General features: G+C 40.4%; 1 protein-coding gene across 5 annotated transcripts in view; it reads left to right on the top strand.

The window, feature by feature from the left end:
• The window catches only part of DMC1 (DNA meiotic recombinase 1), a 39,918-nt gene that overhangs the window by 20,555 nt on the left and 3,421 nt on the right, over nt 1-15,942 (top strand). For 4 of the 5 annotated variants that reach the window (XR_012375344.1, XM_025881759.2, XM_073882831.1 and 1 more), the window contains one exon: nt 10,650-10,766. Coding sequence is in view for 4 of the 5 variants with exons in the window: in XM_025881759.2 (XP_025737544.1) it covers nt 10,650-10,766 (117 nt within the window). In the remaining variant the exon portion in view is untranslated. Of the gene's footprint in view, nt 1-10,649; nt 10,767-11,944; nt 12,094-15,942 lie in introns of those variants that run through there. The other variant, XM_073882830.1, reaches the window with a different exon arrangement.

Raw genomic sequence — 15,942 nt, forward strand, 5'->3', positions numbered from 1 at the left:
AAATATTAATTACATGAATGGTATTAAGCAAGTTAAAAAGACTGAGGAGGGGGAAAAATCATTTATTCAGCCAATAAATACTTTTTAAAAATCTACGTATCAAGATTCTGGGAATTCACTTGTGCACAAAAGAGACAATGTGCCTTGCCTACCTAAAGAAGAAAATAAATGATGTCCGTTTAACTCAGAATTGTGAAGACTTGGTAGGTCAGACATTGTCTGTAGTCCTTGAGTAGTTAAGGCAATCTTCTCTGTTTTATAGGGTGTCTTTCATACACAGGACATAAAGTACTTCACAAAGAGAATAATTTTAAACTGAAGAGAAATGGAAGATTTTCAGGGCTCACTTTAAAAAGAGAAAATGACTCATTGGCTCAGAGGGAGGAAGTGGGTTGCATTCAAATAAAACAGTACAAGTTAAAGAGCAATGTTCTTTCTTCAGGTGTGGGGAGGGAACACTGCAGAGACCAAAACTGTCTATCTGGGGTTAGAAGGCAAAGGAAATCTGTGGAAATTAGGTCAGATAGGGGTTCTTTTTCTTATATTTGTAGAAAATTTAAAAAAGAGTAAAACCATTTTGAATGGACTCCAATAAAACAATGAAAGGAGACATAGAGAGACGATGGAAAGAAACAATTGTAGGAGCTGGAGAGGGGAGATTTATAGTGAAGTGAGCTGAGAGCCAGACAAGATAGCAAAGGCTAGGACTTTTCTTGGGTGACTCTGCTTTGAAACTTCATCTCCACCAAGCCAAATTGTGAGGAATCAAGGTTCACTATAATTATAATTAGTATATTCTAAAGTATATTAAATTATAACAATATAAATTAAATGTATGTCTTTATACAAAGCACATAGATTACCACAACTAAATGAAAAAGAAATAAAAACAGTACAGTTTTAAACTAAAGAATCTCAAATGCTATTAGAAAACCTCCCATAAAGCAAATCTTTGTTTCTCAGTGTTAAAGAACTCCAAGCTGCAGCTTGCCTGGGACCTGTCAGAGAAATATCACTATAATTGGTATGAGTCCCCAAGTATGCTGACAATAATTGAGGCTTATATCCCATGCATTATACTTGATGGCACATCGTATTAAAAAGGAACAAAATTATAGAGGTGAGGAGCTGCTGTATGATACAGCAGGGCATTAGCTCCTAGACGAGGCTTACAGATACAGATTTTAGAACTAAAATGATCCAGTTGATGAAGGCCTGGAGATAAAAAGTGAAAAGTATCAGCCAGTGAAGCTCCACACCAGGCCAGATAATATGAGTGACAAATAAGACCATGATGTAGCCACCTACTTTGTGTATTTGTTTAGCTAAAACAAAAAGTCATCTTAGAACATTTGCAGTCTTGTAAATGTGCAGTCAGTTTATTCTCTAAGGGTGTCACCCACTGATCCAACATCATTTGTGTAAGTTAAGAAGCAATATAGTTAAAGAAGAAACATTAAGTCAAGTTCACTAGCGTGGTGACCTTGAGTAAGTCATTTAAACTGTTTGAACTTCAGGGGCACCTGGCTGGCTCAGTCAGAAGAGCACGTGACTCTTGATCTTGGGGGTTGTGAGTTCGAGCCCCACTTAAATAAAAGAAAAACTTTAAAAATGAATAAGTAAAAATAAACTATATGAACTCCATTAAGAGACTAAGAGGTCTTATATTTATTGATTGCTTACCATGTGCGAGGTGCTTTTATGTTTTATCTGTATAATTCGCTCATCACCCCAACTCAGCCTCCTTGGGCCTCCCTCTTCTTCCTATGAAGCCAGTCTCAGAATGTTGCTACACTCTATGCCCCTCCCCCAAACCCCAGAATTTTTCTGCATATTTTATGAGAAAATGGCAGGGTGGGAGATTACTTAACAAAACTTCTTAAACATACCCCTTATTATTTTTTTACTTTTTTTTTTTTTAAGTAGGCTCCATGCCCAATGTGGAGCCCAACACAGGGCTTGAACTCTCAGGGCTTGAACTCATGACCCTGAGATCAAGACCTCTGAGCTAAGATCAAGAGTGAGACACTTAACTGACTGAGCCACCCAGGTGTCCCTAAACATAGCCCTTTTCAAAAACCATCTCTTCTTGGGGCGCCTGGCTGGCTCAGTTGATAGAGCATGCAACTCTTGGTCTCAGGGTTGTAAGTTCAAGCCCTACATTGGGTGTAGAGATTACTTAAAAATAAAATATTAAAAAAAAGTCTCTTCTTTCCCCCAAATTTTCTCTTTTTGCAGTACTCTTCTTTCCCTATCTTCCCCTAATCTCAAAGAATCTTCCTCATTCTTGGGCATGTTCACTCAGCCTTTCTCTCCTCAATAGACCCCTTCTCAAAAATTCCATCCAAAAGCTTACCCTGCAGCAGGTCCAAAGTACCAGGAGTTCCAGCTGTCCCTCAGGAACAATACCAATTTGCCCTTGTGCGGGCCCCTGAAGGTCCCTACGCCAACCAGTAGTTAAAGTAGATACTATTATTATTCCTAATTTGAAAAGGATGAAACAGAGGCTCAGAGTATCTACTTGCTCAATCATCCAGTTTAAAAATGGGAGCCTGGGGGTGCCTGGGTGGCTCAGTTGGTTAGGCGTCTGCCTTCCGCTTTGGCATCCGGCTCCTTGCTCTGGGGAGAGGGGGCGGGGGTCCTGCTTCTTCCTCTGCCTGCCACTCCCCTTGCTTATGCTCTCTCTTTCTCTCTCTTTCTGTCAAACAAGTAGATAGATAAAATCTTTGAAAAAAATAAAAATGAAGGGGCTCCCTCTGGCCAAGTCTGGGACATTTAACTAACTAACTAACTAACTAACTAATTAACTAACTAAAAACAGGAGCCAGGATTTGAACCCAGGTATCTTTGATTTCAGAGTTAATGCTCTTTTAACCTCACTGTGCTACCCTCCCTACCCCACTCCTAGGAAAATATCACCTGCCCTACCATCACCATAATTTTGTACTTCATGACCCCAGCATGCTGGTTTGAAGTTGGGAGGTCAGGCTGCTCTGGGTCTTACCCTCAACGATGTAATACGCTATGTCCTGTTCAACCAGATGGGGATAAATGACACAGTCTCTCTTGGCCCCTCTTTATTCCTAATATCCACGCCTCTCTCTTCCTCCTACCCATCATACTCTCCCATCCCCTGAGAAGAGGAGGAAAGAAGAGAAGAACATATGAAAGAAGAGTAAATAAGAATAGGCTGAAGGAGGAATGTGGGTGGTTTTCTGAAGCTGTTTTACTAGGTCAGAAATATACGTAAATTAAAGCCCTCTAAAAGGATGCGGAATGCTACATCTTCTTGTACTTTACCTCGAGCCTTGGTTATAATTGCTAGAATACTCAAGGTTCAAAGAAACTTTAAGAAAATTTCTTGGTCTACATGTCACTGAAAGAGTGGCTGTTTTAACTAAATCGTTTAATTAAATAACCATAGCTACCATTTATTGAGTATCTCTTATGTGCCAAGATTAGTGCTAAGGTAGAGCTAATGTACGTAAATGACCTGGCACAGCTCCTGGCATGTAGTAGGCTCTCAATGAGTTATTTTAATATATCTTGAGTCCTTATGACGGTCCTAAGAGGTGAGATCTTTTTGTTCCCATGTTATAGGTAAAGAAACTGAGGTTCATAAAGGTAAGTAACTAGCCCAAGGTAACATTGATAATACATGTTTGAGTCAGGATTGGAAAAGTAGGTAATTATAGTCACTGGGCTAATGCCTTACCTAAACTATTTCATTTTATTCTTACAAATACCCTACCAGTTAGGTACTGTTATTACTCCCCCTTTAAAATAAAGAAACAGACACTTATAATGCTTAAGCAATTTTCCTGATGTCACATGGCTGGCTGGTGAGCCAAAACTTGAACCCGGGTCTAAGTCCAAAGCTCATACACCACACAGTACATCAGGGCCATCTATGCCTGGAGAGAGGTTGGCAAGCTGTTGAGAAACTTTGCAGGGATGTATCTATTACCTTGGTGAACTGACCAGAGTTCAGGACCCTCAGCCTTATAGGCAGAGATTTGATTTGGTCACCTGCTGAGAACCAATCCATTTCTTTTTTTTTTTAATTTTTTTATTGTTATGTTAATCACCATATATTACATCATTAGTTTCTGATGCAGTGTTCCATGATTCATTGTTTGTTCATAACACCTAGTGAGAACCAATCCATTTCTTAGGGGCAGATTCACATTAATCAAGCTCAAGAGACTCAGTGAAAGAGCAGAGGACCAGTTTACTGACAATGAAAAATGTAACTACGTTTGAGTTTCTTGACCAGTGCATTCTCTCCCTGGAAGCAGACCTTTATAGGAAATTCAAGTTTTAATCTAAAGTTATTCACTAAATATGGAATTGAAGCAAAAGGAAATATTTGGATGAGTTAAGAAGAGCATCTGCCACAGAGTAAGGACTCAATAAATCCTAGGTGTTATTATTACTAATGCCCATCTACATCAGAGGAGAGAGAAACCATGAATCCCCTAAACTTACATGAAAAGTTCATGTATATACATATGTGCATTTTTCTGAGTGAGAGTCTGTATCTTTTATTAAATTATCAAAGTGTTAGTGACCTATAAGAAAGCTTAAGAGCCATAAATTCTACAAAGAATCATGAACACCTTGATGGAGCAAGTAAAATTTGAATTGGCTTGATATTCTCCCAGAGCTAAGGTTGTTATAGTATGTGGTAATCAATTTTGATTAAGTATAACCTCTTTATGAGTCACTTTTGAGGACACTTTTCTTCCCATAATATATTTCCTATATTTTTTTTAGTACTTTTGCACATTCTATAATGTATTTCCCCATTTAGTTCATTCAAAATCATCTCCCTTTGGAGATAGCTTTTTTTTTTTTTTTTGAGATAACATTCTTTTTTTTTTTAAGATTTTATTTATTTATTTTGACAGAGAGAGAGACACAGTGAGAGAGGGAACACAAACAAGGGGGAACGGGAGAGGGAGAAGCAGGCCTCCCGGGGAGCAGGGAGCCTGATGTGAGGCTCGATCCTGGGACCCTGGGATCATGACCTGAGCCAAAGGCAGATGCTTAACGACTGAGCCACCCAGGTGCTCCAAGATAACATGCTTAACATTCAGGCTTTTCACCTAGAGTAATCAGTAACAAGCAGTAGTACCTATTGTGCATAAGGTACCACATTGGTCACAGCAAACAATAATTTGCTTAAAAAAATCGTGGCTATGCATCTAAAAGCTCCACCTTCCTGCTCTTCTTTAGCTTATCAGCAATGGGGTGGGAACAGGATTACTTCAATTAGAGAGAAATTCTATCTCCTTTTACATTTGCCTTTTTGTCAGAACACCCTTCAAAAGCTCCTTGAATTATAGCTTCTTTGAAGATGTGTTTCCAAATCTGTATCCAAAAGAGTGTAGATCAGGGAGACCCAAATTGTCCTCTCCTCTATTCATTCAACAATATTTATACAGTGCCTTTTGTATTATAGGCACTTTTCTAGGCACTGGAGTTACAAAGATGAATAAGGACTTAGAGTATAGTAGGGGAATGAGACCTATAAATTAAAAATCACAATGTGGGGGTGCTGGCTGGTTCAGTTGGTGGAGCATTGTGGCTCTTGATATCAGAGTGGTGAGTTTAAGCCCCATATTGGGTGTGGAGCCTACTTAACTAAAAAGAAAATTAGGGCGCCTGGGTGGCTTAGTTGGTTAAGCGACTACCTTCGGCTCAGGTCATTATCCTGGAGACCCCAGATCGAGTCCCACATCGGGCTCCCTGCTCGATGAGGAGTCTGCTTCTCCCTCTGACCCTCTTCCCTCTCGTGCTCTCTATCTCTCATTCTCTCTCTCTCTCAAATAAATAAATAAAATCTTAAAAAAAAAAGAAAATTACGATGCAGTGTGCTTTCAAAGAGGAATATATGGTGGTATGAGAGCACGGACAAGAAGGCTGCACTCTGTTTCAGAGAATCAGGTAAGGCTTCCAAGAAGGGATGACACTGGGTGGGTGAGTAGGAGCTAAATGAACAAACACAGTGGGAAGAGGGCTTTCGTTTACAGGGACTTGTGTGCGCAAAGGCATCAAGGTGTAAGAGGACTTGTTGGAAGAAGGAAAAAGCAAAGTTTGAGAGGGAAGAAGAAAGGATGACTACAACTGTAGAGAAGTATATAAGCAGCAAATAGAAAGAAGGGGAAATTGAGGGAGCTTTTTCCTGAGAACACTCATTTCTTTTTCACAAAGAAGCAAGCTTTGTCAGGGCGCCTGGGTGGTTCAGTCGGTTAAGCGTCTGCCTTTGGCTTGGGTCATGATCTCAGGGGATCTAGTCTCATGTCAGGTCAGGCTCCCTGTTCAGTGGCGAGTCTGCTTCTCCCTCTGCCTGCACCCTCTCTCTTGCAAAAATAAATAAAATCTTTATTTTTATTTTTTGTTATTTTTATTTATTTATTTGACAGAGAGAGACATGGTGAGAGAGGGAACACAAGCAGGGGGAGTGGGAGAGGGAGAAGCAGGCTTCCTGCTAAGCAGAGCCCTACGCGGGGCTCAGTCTTAGGACCCTGGGATCATGACCTGAGCCGAAGGCAGACGGCTAACGACTGAGCCACCCAGGCGCCCCAAAATAAATAAAATCTTTAAAAAAAAAAAAAAGCAAGCTTTGTCATCCAAGATGAAGGGACAAGAATGGAAAAGGGGACTTAAGGAAACTAACCATGCTCATGTAGAATTACTAAGCAGTACTGAGAGACCATCTGTGAGAAGCAGTAACATAGCTGTTGAAAGTTCTCTCCACCCATTTAGCTTCTTGTCTCCTCTTGATAGAAATTTCTAATTGGTGTACCTTCTGTGGAAGCACCAATCTTTCTACAGTCCAATATTCTCCTTGATATTTTTATAACTTCCATATTTTACGTTCAAAAATATCTTTGAGCACCCACTGTGTAGCTCGTTGCTACACAGTTAAATACAGTGTCTGCCCTTAAGGAGCTTAGTGACGGGTAATAGATGAGAGATTGAAGGGAAATATAAAAGGTGAATAATAATGGCACTAACGGCACAATATGAAACGTACATTAGGGAGGCGTTAAGTATAGTATTTGCAAGTTCAGAGTCCTAGCCCTGTTTGATATCATCAGGGCACATCTGCATAGAACATAGGATTCTTTTAAGACCCTGAAGAACCACCAATAACATAGGATCACCTGGAAAATCCAGAGCCATTCCATTAAAAAGAGTGGCATTGAACTGTAAGCATTACATAGACAACTGAACTCTAGCTTTTTCATCCAATTGAGATCACTTTATTGCTTTACCCCTTCAGCTGCCTGCAGAAAGCAACCTAGCCTTCTGACTTATTTTTTTTATTAATATTCCAGTTAGTTAACATACTGTGTAATATTAGTTTTTGGTGTACAATTTAGTGGTTCAACACGTCCATACATCACCCGGTGCTCATTACAAGTGCCCTCCTTAATCCCCATCCCCCTATTTAAGCCATTCCCCACCTCTCCCCTCTGGTAACCATCAGTTTGTTCTCTATAGTTAAGAGTCTGTTTCTTGGTTTGCCTCTCTTTTTTTCTGCTATGATCATTTGTTTTGTTTCTTAAATTCCACGTATGAGTGAAATCATATGGTATTTGTCTTTCTCTGAGTGACTTATTTTGCTTAGCATAATACTCTCTAGCTCCATACACGTCATTGCAAATGGCACTATTAGGTATTTACCCAAAGGATACAAAATACTAATTTGAGGGGATTCATGCATCCCGATGTTTATAGCAGCATTATCAGCAATAGCCAAATTATAGAAAGAGTGCAAATGTCCATCAACTGATAAATGGATAAAGATGTAGTATATGGCCTTCTGACTTCTTAACTGCTGTCAGTCTCAACTGCCAAGCTACTACTTTCTTGATAGTGGTTCACTCCAAAACTAACTTTCTGTGTTTGTTTCAACGTTGGACCTGCTGAATCTTAACCAATCCTATCCAGCCCCAGCCAGGGATCTTCTGGTCCTAACTCCCGAGCCATTTAACCAAGCAGCAGTTTATAAGCAGACTCCTGCTGTTTTCAGCAGACTCCTTTACCAGAGAGCTTCTTATCCCCACCACCCTACCATCTATTTAACCTCACGCGTCAGTTATATCCTTACTACACCCTGCCTCATACTTAGAGTAACCAGAATCCTGAACAGCTTCAAGGAACAAGCAGAATTTAAACTGACTTGTAACCATATTCTCCCAGAGGTGAGGTTATTAGGCTATGTCACAGTTTATTTTGATCAAGTATAACCTCTTAGTTTATTTTTTTATTAAATTTCTCTTTTTTAAGGATTTTATTTATTTATTTGACAGAGAGAGAGAGATAGCAAGAGAGAGAACACAAGCAGGGGGAGTGGGAAAGGGAGAAGCAGGCTTCCCGCGGAGCAGGGAGCCCAATGAGGGGCCCGATTCCAGGACCCTGGGATCATGACCTGAGCCAAAGGTAGACGCTTAACGACTGAGCCACCCAGGTGCCCCTAACCTGTTAGTTTATATTCAGTTCCTTTTATGGATGATTTCAAAGCCTAGGTTTTCTTCTGCATCAACTGGGATGATTATGTGGGGTTTTTTTTTCCCTTTATTCTTTTGATCTGGTATATTACACGGATGATTTTCCTTTGTTGAACCACTCTTGCATTTCTAAAATAAATCCTACTTGGTCATGATGTATAATCCTTTTAATATGCTGCCAGATTTGGTTTGCTGGTATTTTGTTGATGCTTTAAAGCACCTAGGCTTTTTTAAAGGGTTCACTATTAGGGTTATTAAGAACCCTTCACTCCTTGCCAAGTGAGTGTTAGTCCCCTAGTGAATGTATCTCTCAAGATGAGTATCAACGATATTTGTAACCACCTTGCAATCATAATATATTTTTTGAATTCAGACATAGTAAAAACTTATCTTTTCTGTATCTTCTTTTAGAAGGATAAACTTTGAGCATCAGTGATAAAGACAAAGATATTTCCAAAATTATTCTCACTGCAAATTCATAACAAGTGCGAAGTTGAAGGCTTCCAACATACAGTTAATGAACAAGAAGGAGGTTCTCAATCTGCTCTTGTTTACATCATGACCTCATAGGGATAATTGGGCATTTCTTATTCATTAGACTAAAATCGTGCTTGGCACATAGTAGGCCATTTTTTAAAAGATTTATTTATTTATTTATTTGACAGCAAGAGAGACAGTGAGAGAGGGAACACAAGCAGGGGGAGGGGGAGAGGGAGAAGCAGGCTTTCCGCGGAGCAGGGAACCCGATGCGGGGCTCGATCCCAGGACCCTGGGATCATGACCTGAGCTGAAGACAGACGCTTAACAACTGAGCCACCCAGGTGCCCCAGTACGCCATTTTGAAAAAAAGATTTTATTTATTTATTTGACAGAGAGACAGTGAGAGAGGGAACACAAGCAGGGGAAGTGGGAGAGGGAGAAGCAGGCTTCCTGCTGAGCGGGGAGCTCAATGTGGGACTCGATCCTAGGACCCTGGGATCATGACCCGAGCCGAAGGCAGATGCTTAACAACTGAGCCACCAGGCGCCCCATAGTAGGCCATTAATAAATATTTCTTTTGTTTTTTTTTTTTAAGATTTTATTTATTTATTTGAGAAGACAGAGCTCAAGCCAGGGGAGGGGCAGGCAGATACCCTGCTCAGTGGGGAGCCCGATCCCAGGACCCTGAGATCATGACCTGGGCCTAAGGCACTGAGCCACCCAGGCGCCCCCTAGCCATACTTTGCATACTTGGTTGTCAAGGGACATTTCTATCACTGCAGAAAGTTCTGACAGTGCTATGCATGATCTGACAGGTGGGGGAATTCAGTACTTCACAAATCAGAAACACAACAGCAGTAGAGCCGAAAGGTCTCACATTTATTACTGAACCAACCTACTGGTGCAGAGGCACAGTCACAGAGAAAAATCATTTCCATGATAAGACAAGTCTATGGCCGGGTAGGAAGGATGTTTACAGAATGATAGAACACATGATCTTCACGCAGCTTAATTAAATACGTGTGCCAATTAAGTGTGTCATTTCATGATGTGTGATGCCTTATAGACCCAGCTTAGTTCTTCTCCAGTGCCTCCTCTTGGAGTTGTACCTGATCTTATTACCAGTTTTCATCTGGATCCACTGGGGAATGGGACGATTCTGCTTTTGTTTCTTGGCCAGGAATCGCTTGATTCTGAAAGTCTTGTGAGAAGACATGGAGAGAAGCAGCCAGCCATGCAGAGCAGGATGGCGGCGAAAAAGAGAAAGCAATAAATATTTCTGATAAATGAATGAATGAATAAATAAATTCAGTCTTTGTATTTTGTAAAGAAGAAAAATTGCTTACTCCCAAGAATTATCCTAAGACAGTGAATAACATTTTATTTGTGATTTTTCCTTTTAAAAAAGCAATCAAAACATGAACTGTACATCACAGGACTCTCAGAAGCCTAAACAGGATGGCAAGGGAGTATAGAGCAGCTCCAATCCATACCCCACTCCATAGTTAACGAATGAGCCTCTGCCTGCTTAGAACACACACCTACCCCATCTCCTGCTGTGCTCCACACAAAAGTTGCCTTATAATTGCAGGTTTTACTGTATATAGTCCCTATGATGAAACCTGAAAAGGTGTTTTATTAATTCAGTTTTCAGGCAGACCCCAAAAAACCCATCGGGGGACACATTCTGGCTCATGCTTCGACAACAAGAATAAGCTTGAGAAAAGGAAGAGGAGAATTGAGAATTGCCAAGATTTATGACAGGTAAATATTTTCTTATTTTTTTTATTTTTATTTTTTTTAATATTTTCTTATTTTTAATCAGTTTCTTGGGCATATGGCATTAAATAGAATTGCCTCTCCTGAGAGGCTGTAATTATACCACTAGCAGATCCTACATGTCTGAATTTCCTTCTCAAAAGTATTCATTCCATTGGGAAGTCCCTACTATGGACTAGGTTCTAGGGATTCAGGGATTCTGTTGACAAATACACTTGGTCCCTGACCTTCCAAAGCTTACAGTGAAGCTAGATAGCAAAAGAATGATTCCAGCTGAAGTGTGGTCAGTGCAGGGAAAGTACAGAATATGGTAGAGATATATTCTTCTTTCTTCTGCCAGGTTTGTTTGTCTGTCTGTTTTAGGTTTCAGTTTAAACATCACTTCCACAGGGAACCTGTCCCTAACCCTTCAGTCTAAGCTGTACCCTATATTATAATTTATATTCTCTCATGGTATTTTACTTGTTTAATTAATAATTATAAACAATAAATTTTTACAAGAGACCTACTACACACCAGCTGTTCTAGGTTCTGGAGATAGAGCAGAGACTAAAACAGAAAGACAAGGCCCTGCTCTCATAGAGCTTATATTCCACTGGTAATGATTTATGTAATGTATGCCATCCAGCTAGACAGCAGATACCCCAAGGACAGGGACACGATTCTCTTGCTCACTGCTGTATTCCCAGTACCTGAGACATAATAGATGTATAATATTTGTGATTGACTGATTAGCCAACCCTGAGCAACAGGGCAGATTTTTAATAACTCTACCCTAGGGAGGAAAAATCAGCCAAAAAGAAATCACATGAGCTCTTAATCTGGCTTTTGCTATGATTCACAGTACTTATTATGGGCTGTCACTGAATAAATATTAAATAATCAGTTCTCCCATATATCTGATTGTTATTTAGACTATTTTGCTTTTAATGACCCATCCCTATAGACTATAATATACAAATGCTCTGTTTTATGGAGCTTTAGCAATCTCTAGAAATTTGCTATGACTATTCTTTGTTGAATTAAATAGTAAGATTGTTCCATCTTTTTACTAAAATTTCTTGGTCTGTATCTTAGACAGATTGCTGTGCTTAGAACTTTCCTAGGAGCGCCTGGGTGGCTCAGTTGGTTAAGCAAGCGTCTGACTCTTGGTTTCTGCTCAGGTCATGATCTCCGGGTGGGAAGATGGAGCTCCGCGTCAGGCTCCCTGCTCAGCAGGGACTCTGCTTCCCCTGTCCCTCTCCCTCTGCCCCTTCCCCCATTCACACACACTCTCTCTGTCTCTCTTAAATAAGTAAATACATAGATACATACATAAATAAAATACCTTCCTGAACATTTTCACTCTGAATTGCATCAGCTGATTACATGTCCATCTCCCTCACAACAGGGACTGAGTCTGATTCACAAATGTACCCAGCACCTAACATGGTACTTGGCACATAGTAGGAACTCAGTAACTGTTTGTTGAATTAACATATGAACTCCATCTACATGTTCAGTCATTTGCATATTTTATCAAATCCTCCATATTTGCAGGACCAAATAACTCCTGCAGTTCTTACCGTCTTGAGAGAATACTAGGCTTCTGCAGACTCAATAAAGACTAATTAAAGTTATCATAGAGGTTAGAAATGTCAAATTTCCATAAATTTGAATAAAAACAGCAAAACTAGATCAGAGTAAAAAATGTCAAAACTTAGTTTGCTGTGCAGCGTGTCCTCCCTTCTTTCTGGTCCCTAAAGATTTTCCACAAAGAATTTTTGACTTTAGAGAAAACTTTTTAGTTGAGAAGATGATGGTGCTAATAATGATAGCTAATACATATGGAGTGGCTGCTGCATGCTAGGCCTTTTGCACCAAGTGCTTTATATATATATATTTCATTGTTTATAACAACAACCCTAAGAGATGGAGGTCATTATCCCTATTTTCCGTATGAGCAAACCAAGGACTCAAGCAGTTAGGTAGACATTGCCCCTCTGCAGTCTATTTTAAACACAGAAGCCATGGGGTGCCTGGGTGGCTCAGTTGGTTAAGCGTCTGCCTTCGGCTCAGGTCATGATCCCAGGGTGCTGGGATCGAGCCCCGCATCGGGCTCCCTGCTCGGCGGGAAACCCGCTTCTCCTTCTCCCAGTCCCCCTGCTTGTGTTCCCTCTCTCGCTGTCTTTCTCTTTGTCAAATAAATAAATAAATAAATAAAATCTTAAAAAAACAAACCCCACAAACAAAAAACACACAGAAGCCAGAGTGATCCCTTGTAAAACTGAGTCAGATCATATCTATCTTCTGCTTAAAACTCTCCAATGGCTCCCCATCTTAACTCGCGTTAAATAAAAGCTCGCGTGTCTGTAGTGGTTTACTTAGCACTACATGTATGTCCCTACCCTGTTGCCTCTGCTCTCCTCACAGCATTGCAACTTCAGTGGGCACTTCGACGTTCCATAAACGTGCCAGGCACAGTTCTACCTTAGGGGCTTTGTACTTGCCTAGAATCATCTTTCCCCATGTAGCCCTCATTCTGGTTGTCAATCTCCCCTCCTCCAATCTTTGATCAAATATTACCTTCTCCACAATACCTGTCTAGCTCTCCCTATTTAAAATTGCAACTCCTCCCAGTTTCCACACTTCTACTGTCCCTCACCCAGCTCTGTTTTTTTCTTTCCCCATGACACTTATCATCTTCTAACATATTACATGATATATTTGTTATGTTCATTATTTATTATCTGTTTCTTCTTCTCCCCAAATATAAGTTCCACAAGGACAGGGATCTTTGTGTATTTTTTTCACTTCTAGATTTCAAGTGCCTACAACAAAGATTTAGCAGGTGCTAAATAAATACTTTCTTAGTGAATGAATGAAAGGCCTTGCCCAGATCACACAATCAATAAAAGATGGGACTGGGATTAGAATCTGTACTATCTGAATCTAGGGCCAACACTTTTAATCATTACACTATTTCTTAGTTTGTTAAAGATGCTCTATTTTGGACAGTCATAGCATCTGCTATAGCTACTCCCATGGCTTCAACTACTAACTTACACAGATGTAAGAGAAAAACATTTCTTGTTCAAAGAAAACACAAAATTCTCGAGGAATTGAGCAGAAAAGTTATCGGAAGAATTCCCAGATATGCAAGAGTGACTACAAAAATGAACTAAGCTCTTTCCCTAGAATGTCACTATAGGGGGCGCCTGGGTGGCTCAGTTGGTTAGGTGTCTGCTTTTGGCTCAGGTCATGATCCCACTATAGTTACAGCCTCCATTAGTAATTATAGCTGGCCCCCAGTCTGCATTTTTCTCTCTTTAAAACTTTTTTTAAAAGATTTTATTTATTTATTTGACAGAGAGAGCGAGAACAAGCAGGGAGAGCAGCAGGCAGAGGGAGAGGGAGAAGCAGGGTCTCCACTGAGCAGGGAGCCCGACTCGGGGCTCAATCCCAGGACCCTAGGATCATGACCTGAGCTGAAGGCAGTTGCTTAACCGAATGAGCCACCCAGGCGCCCCACTCTCTTTAAAACTTTTTTTTTTTTTTGGGTGCCTGGGTGGCTCAGTTGGTTGGGCGACTGCCTTCGGCTCAGGTCATGATCCTGGAGTCCCCGGATCGAGTCCCGCATCGGGCTCCCTGCTCGGCAGGGAGTCTGCTTCTCCCTCTGACCCTCTTCCCTCTCGTGCTCTCTATCTCTCATTCTCTCTCTCTCAAATAAATAAATAAAATCTTTAAAAAAAAAATAAATAAATAAAACTTTTTTTTTTAAAGATTTTATTTATTTATTTGTGAGAGAGAATGAGAAAGAGATAGAGAGCACATGAGAGGGGGGAGGGTCAGAGGGAGAAGCAGACTCCCTGCTGAGCAGGGAGCCCGATGTGGGACTCGGTCCCGGGACTCCAGGATCATGACCTGAGCCGAAGGCAGTCGCTTAACCAACTGAACCACTCAGGCGCCCTCTTTAAAACTTGTAAGTGAAGAAAAACCCCATTTATTTTATTCCACTTAGCATATCTGAGATTTGTGGACATTAAAAACAAAGAACTCTACTGAATTCAAAGAAAAAACAAATTTTTAATAATTACCAAGAACTGAAAAGGCACCCAAATGGTCAAGTTTCTGAAGTAATTGTTTTTTATTCTATTTCTAGAACCAAAAAAGCAAACAAATCCCAGTTCAATTTTGCAGATACCCTCATGGTCCTCCTCTTTCTCATCTCCTTAGCTTCCTGCCATTTGTAAGTGGCCAACTGAGTATTTTCCGTCAAAGCCAAAAGGTTATTTTCTGATTCGGCTCAGGCCTTCTTATCCAGCTCTAGTTTTCGTTTAGCAAGACTGGCCTTATTTATAGCCCGTTTAGTATCCTCGGGGGGGGGGGCTACTATTTCCTAAGGGAAGTAACCTAACCCATAGTGTGCTCAGAGTATAGTGCCTAATCTCCACCCCTCTAATAAAACAAAACAAACAAACAAAATCAAAAAACAAAAACCAGCTTTGAGAGGCAATAAAGTCTGGTGGTTAAGAACATGAGCTTTGGGGGCGCCTGGTTGGCTCAGTCGGTTAAGCATTTGCCTTCTGCTCAGATCGTGGTCCCAGGGTCCTGGGATCAAGTCCCGCTGGAATCAAGTCTGGCATCGGGCTCCTGGCTCAGTGGTAAGTCTGCTTCTCCCTCTGCCTGCCGCTCCCCCTACTTGTGCTCTCTCTCTCTCTCTCTGACAAAAAAATAAAATCTTTAAATCTTTAAATCTTTAAAAAAAAAAAGAACAACAACAGCATTGAGCTTTGGAGTCAAATAACTTAGTCTCTAATCCCGCATCTTCATTTACCAGCAATTGTGACCTTGGGCAAATTACTTCTCTCTGAACCTCGATCTTCTCATCTGTAAAATGGGGATAATAATACAGACCCAAGAGTTCTCATAAAGTTAAAATAAAATAATATAAAGGAGACCGACATGTAGTAATTAGTAAATACTTAATAAATAATGTTACTAAATAGTCACCATAACCTGGATATAATAACAGCACAAAATAGCAATAGCTCTTTCTCTCATGATCAGTGATTTTCAAATTTTTATTTCTTGTTTAGCCTTTTACTTGAGTTTTAGATATTCGTTTCCAACTGCTTGCAGAACTCCTCTACAGGACTATCACACAGGTACTTCAAACACA

This window comes from Callorhinus ursinus, unplaced genomic scaffold (genome assembly GCF_003265705.2).
Source record: "Callorhinus ursinus isolate GAN/ISIS: 27379988/994484 unplaced genomic scaffold, GSC_fseal_2.0 scaffold48, whole genome shotgun sequence".
Classification (NCBI taxonomy): Eukaryota; Metazoa; Chordata; class Mammalia; order Carnivora; family Otariidae; genus Callorhinus; species Callorhinus ursinus.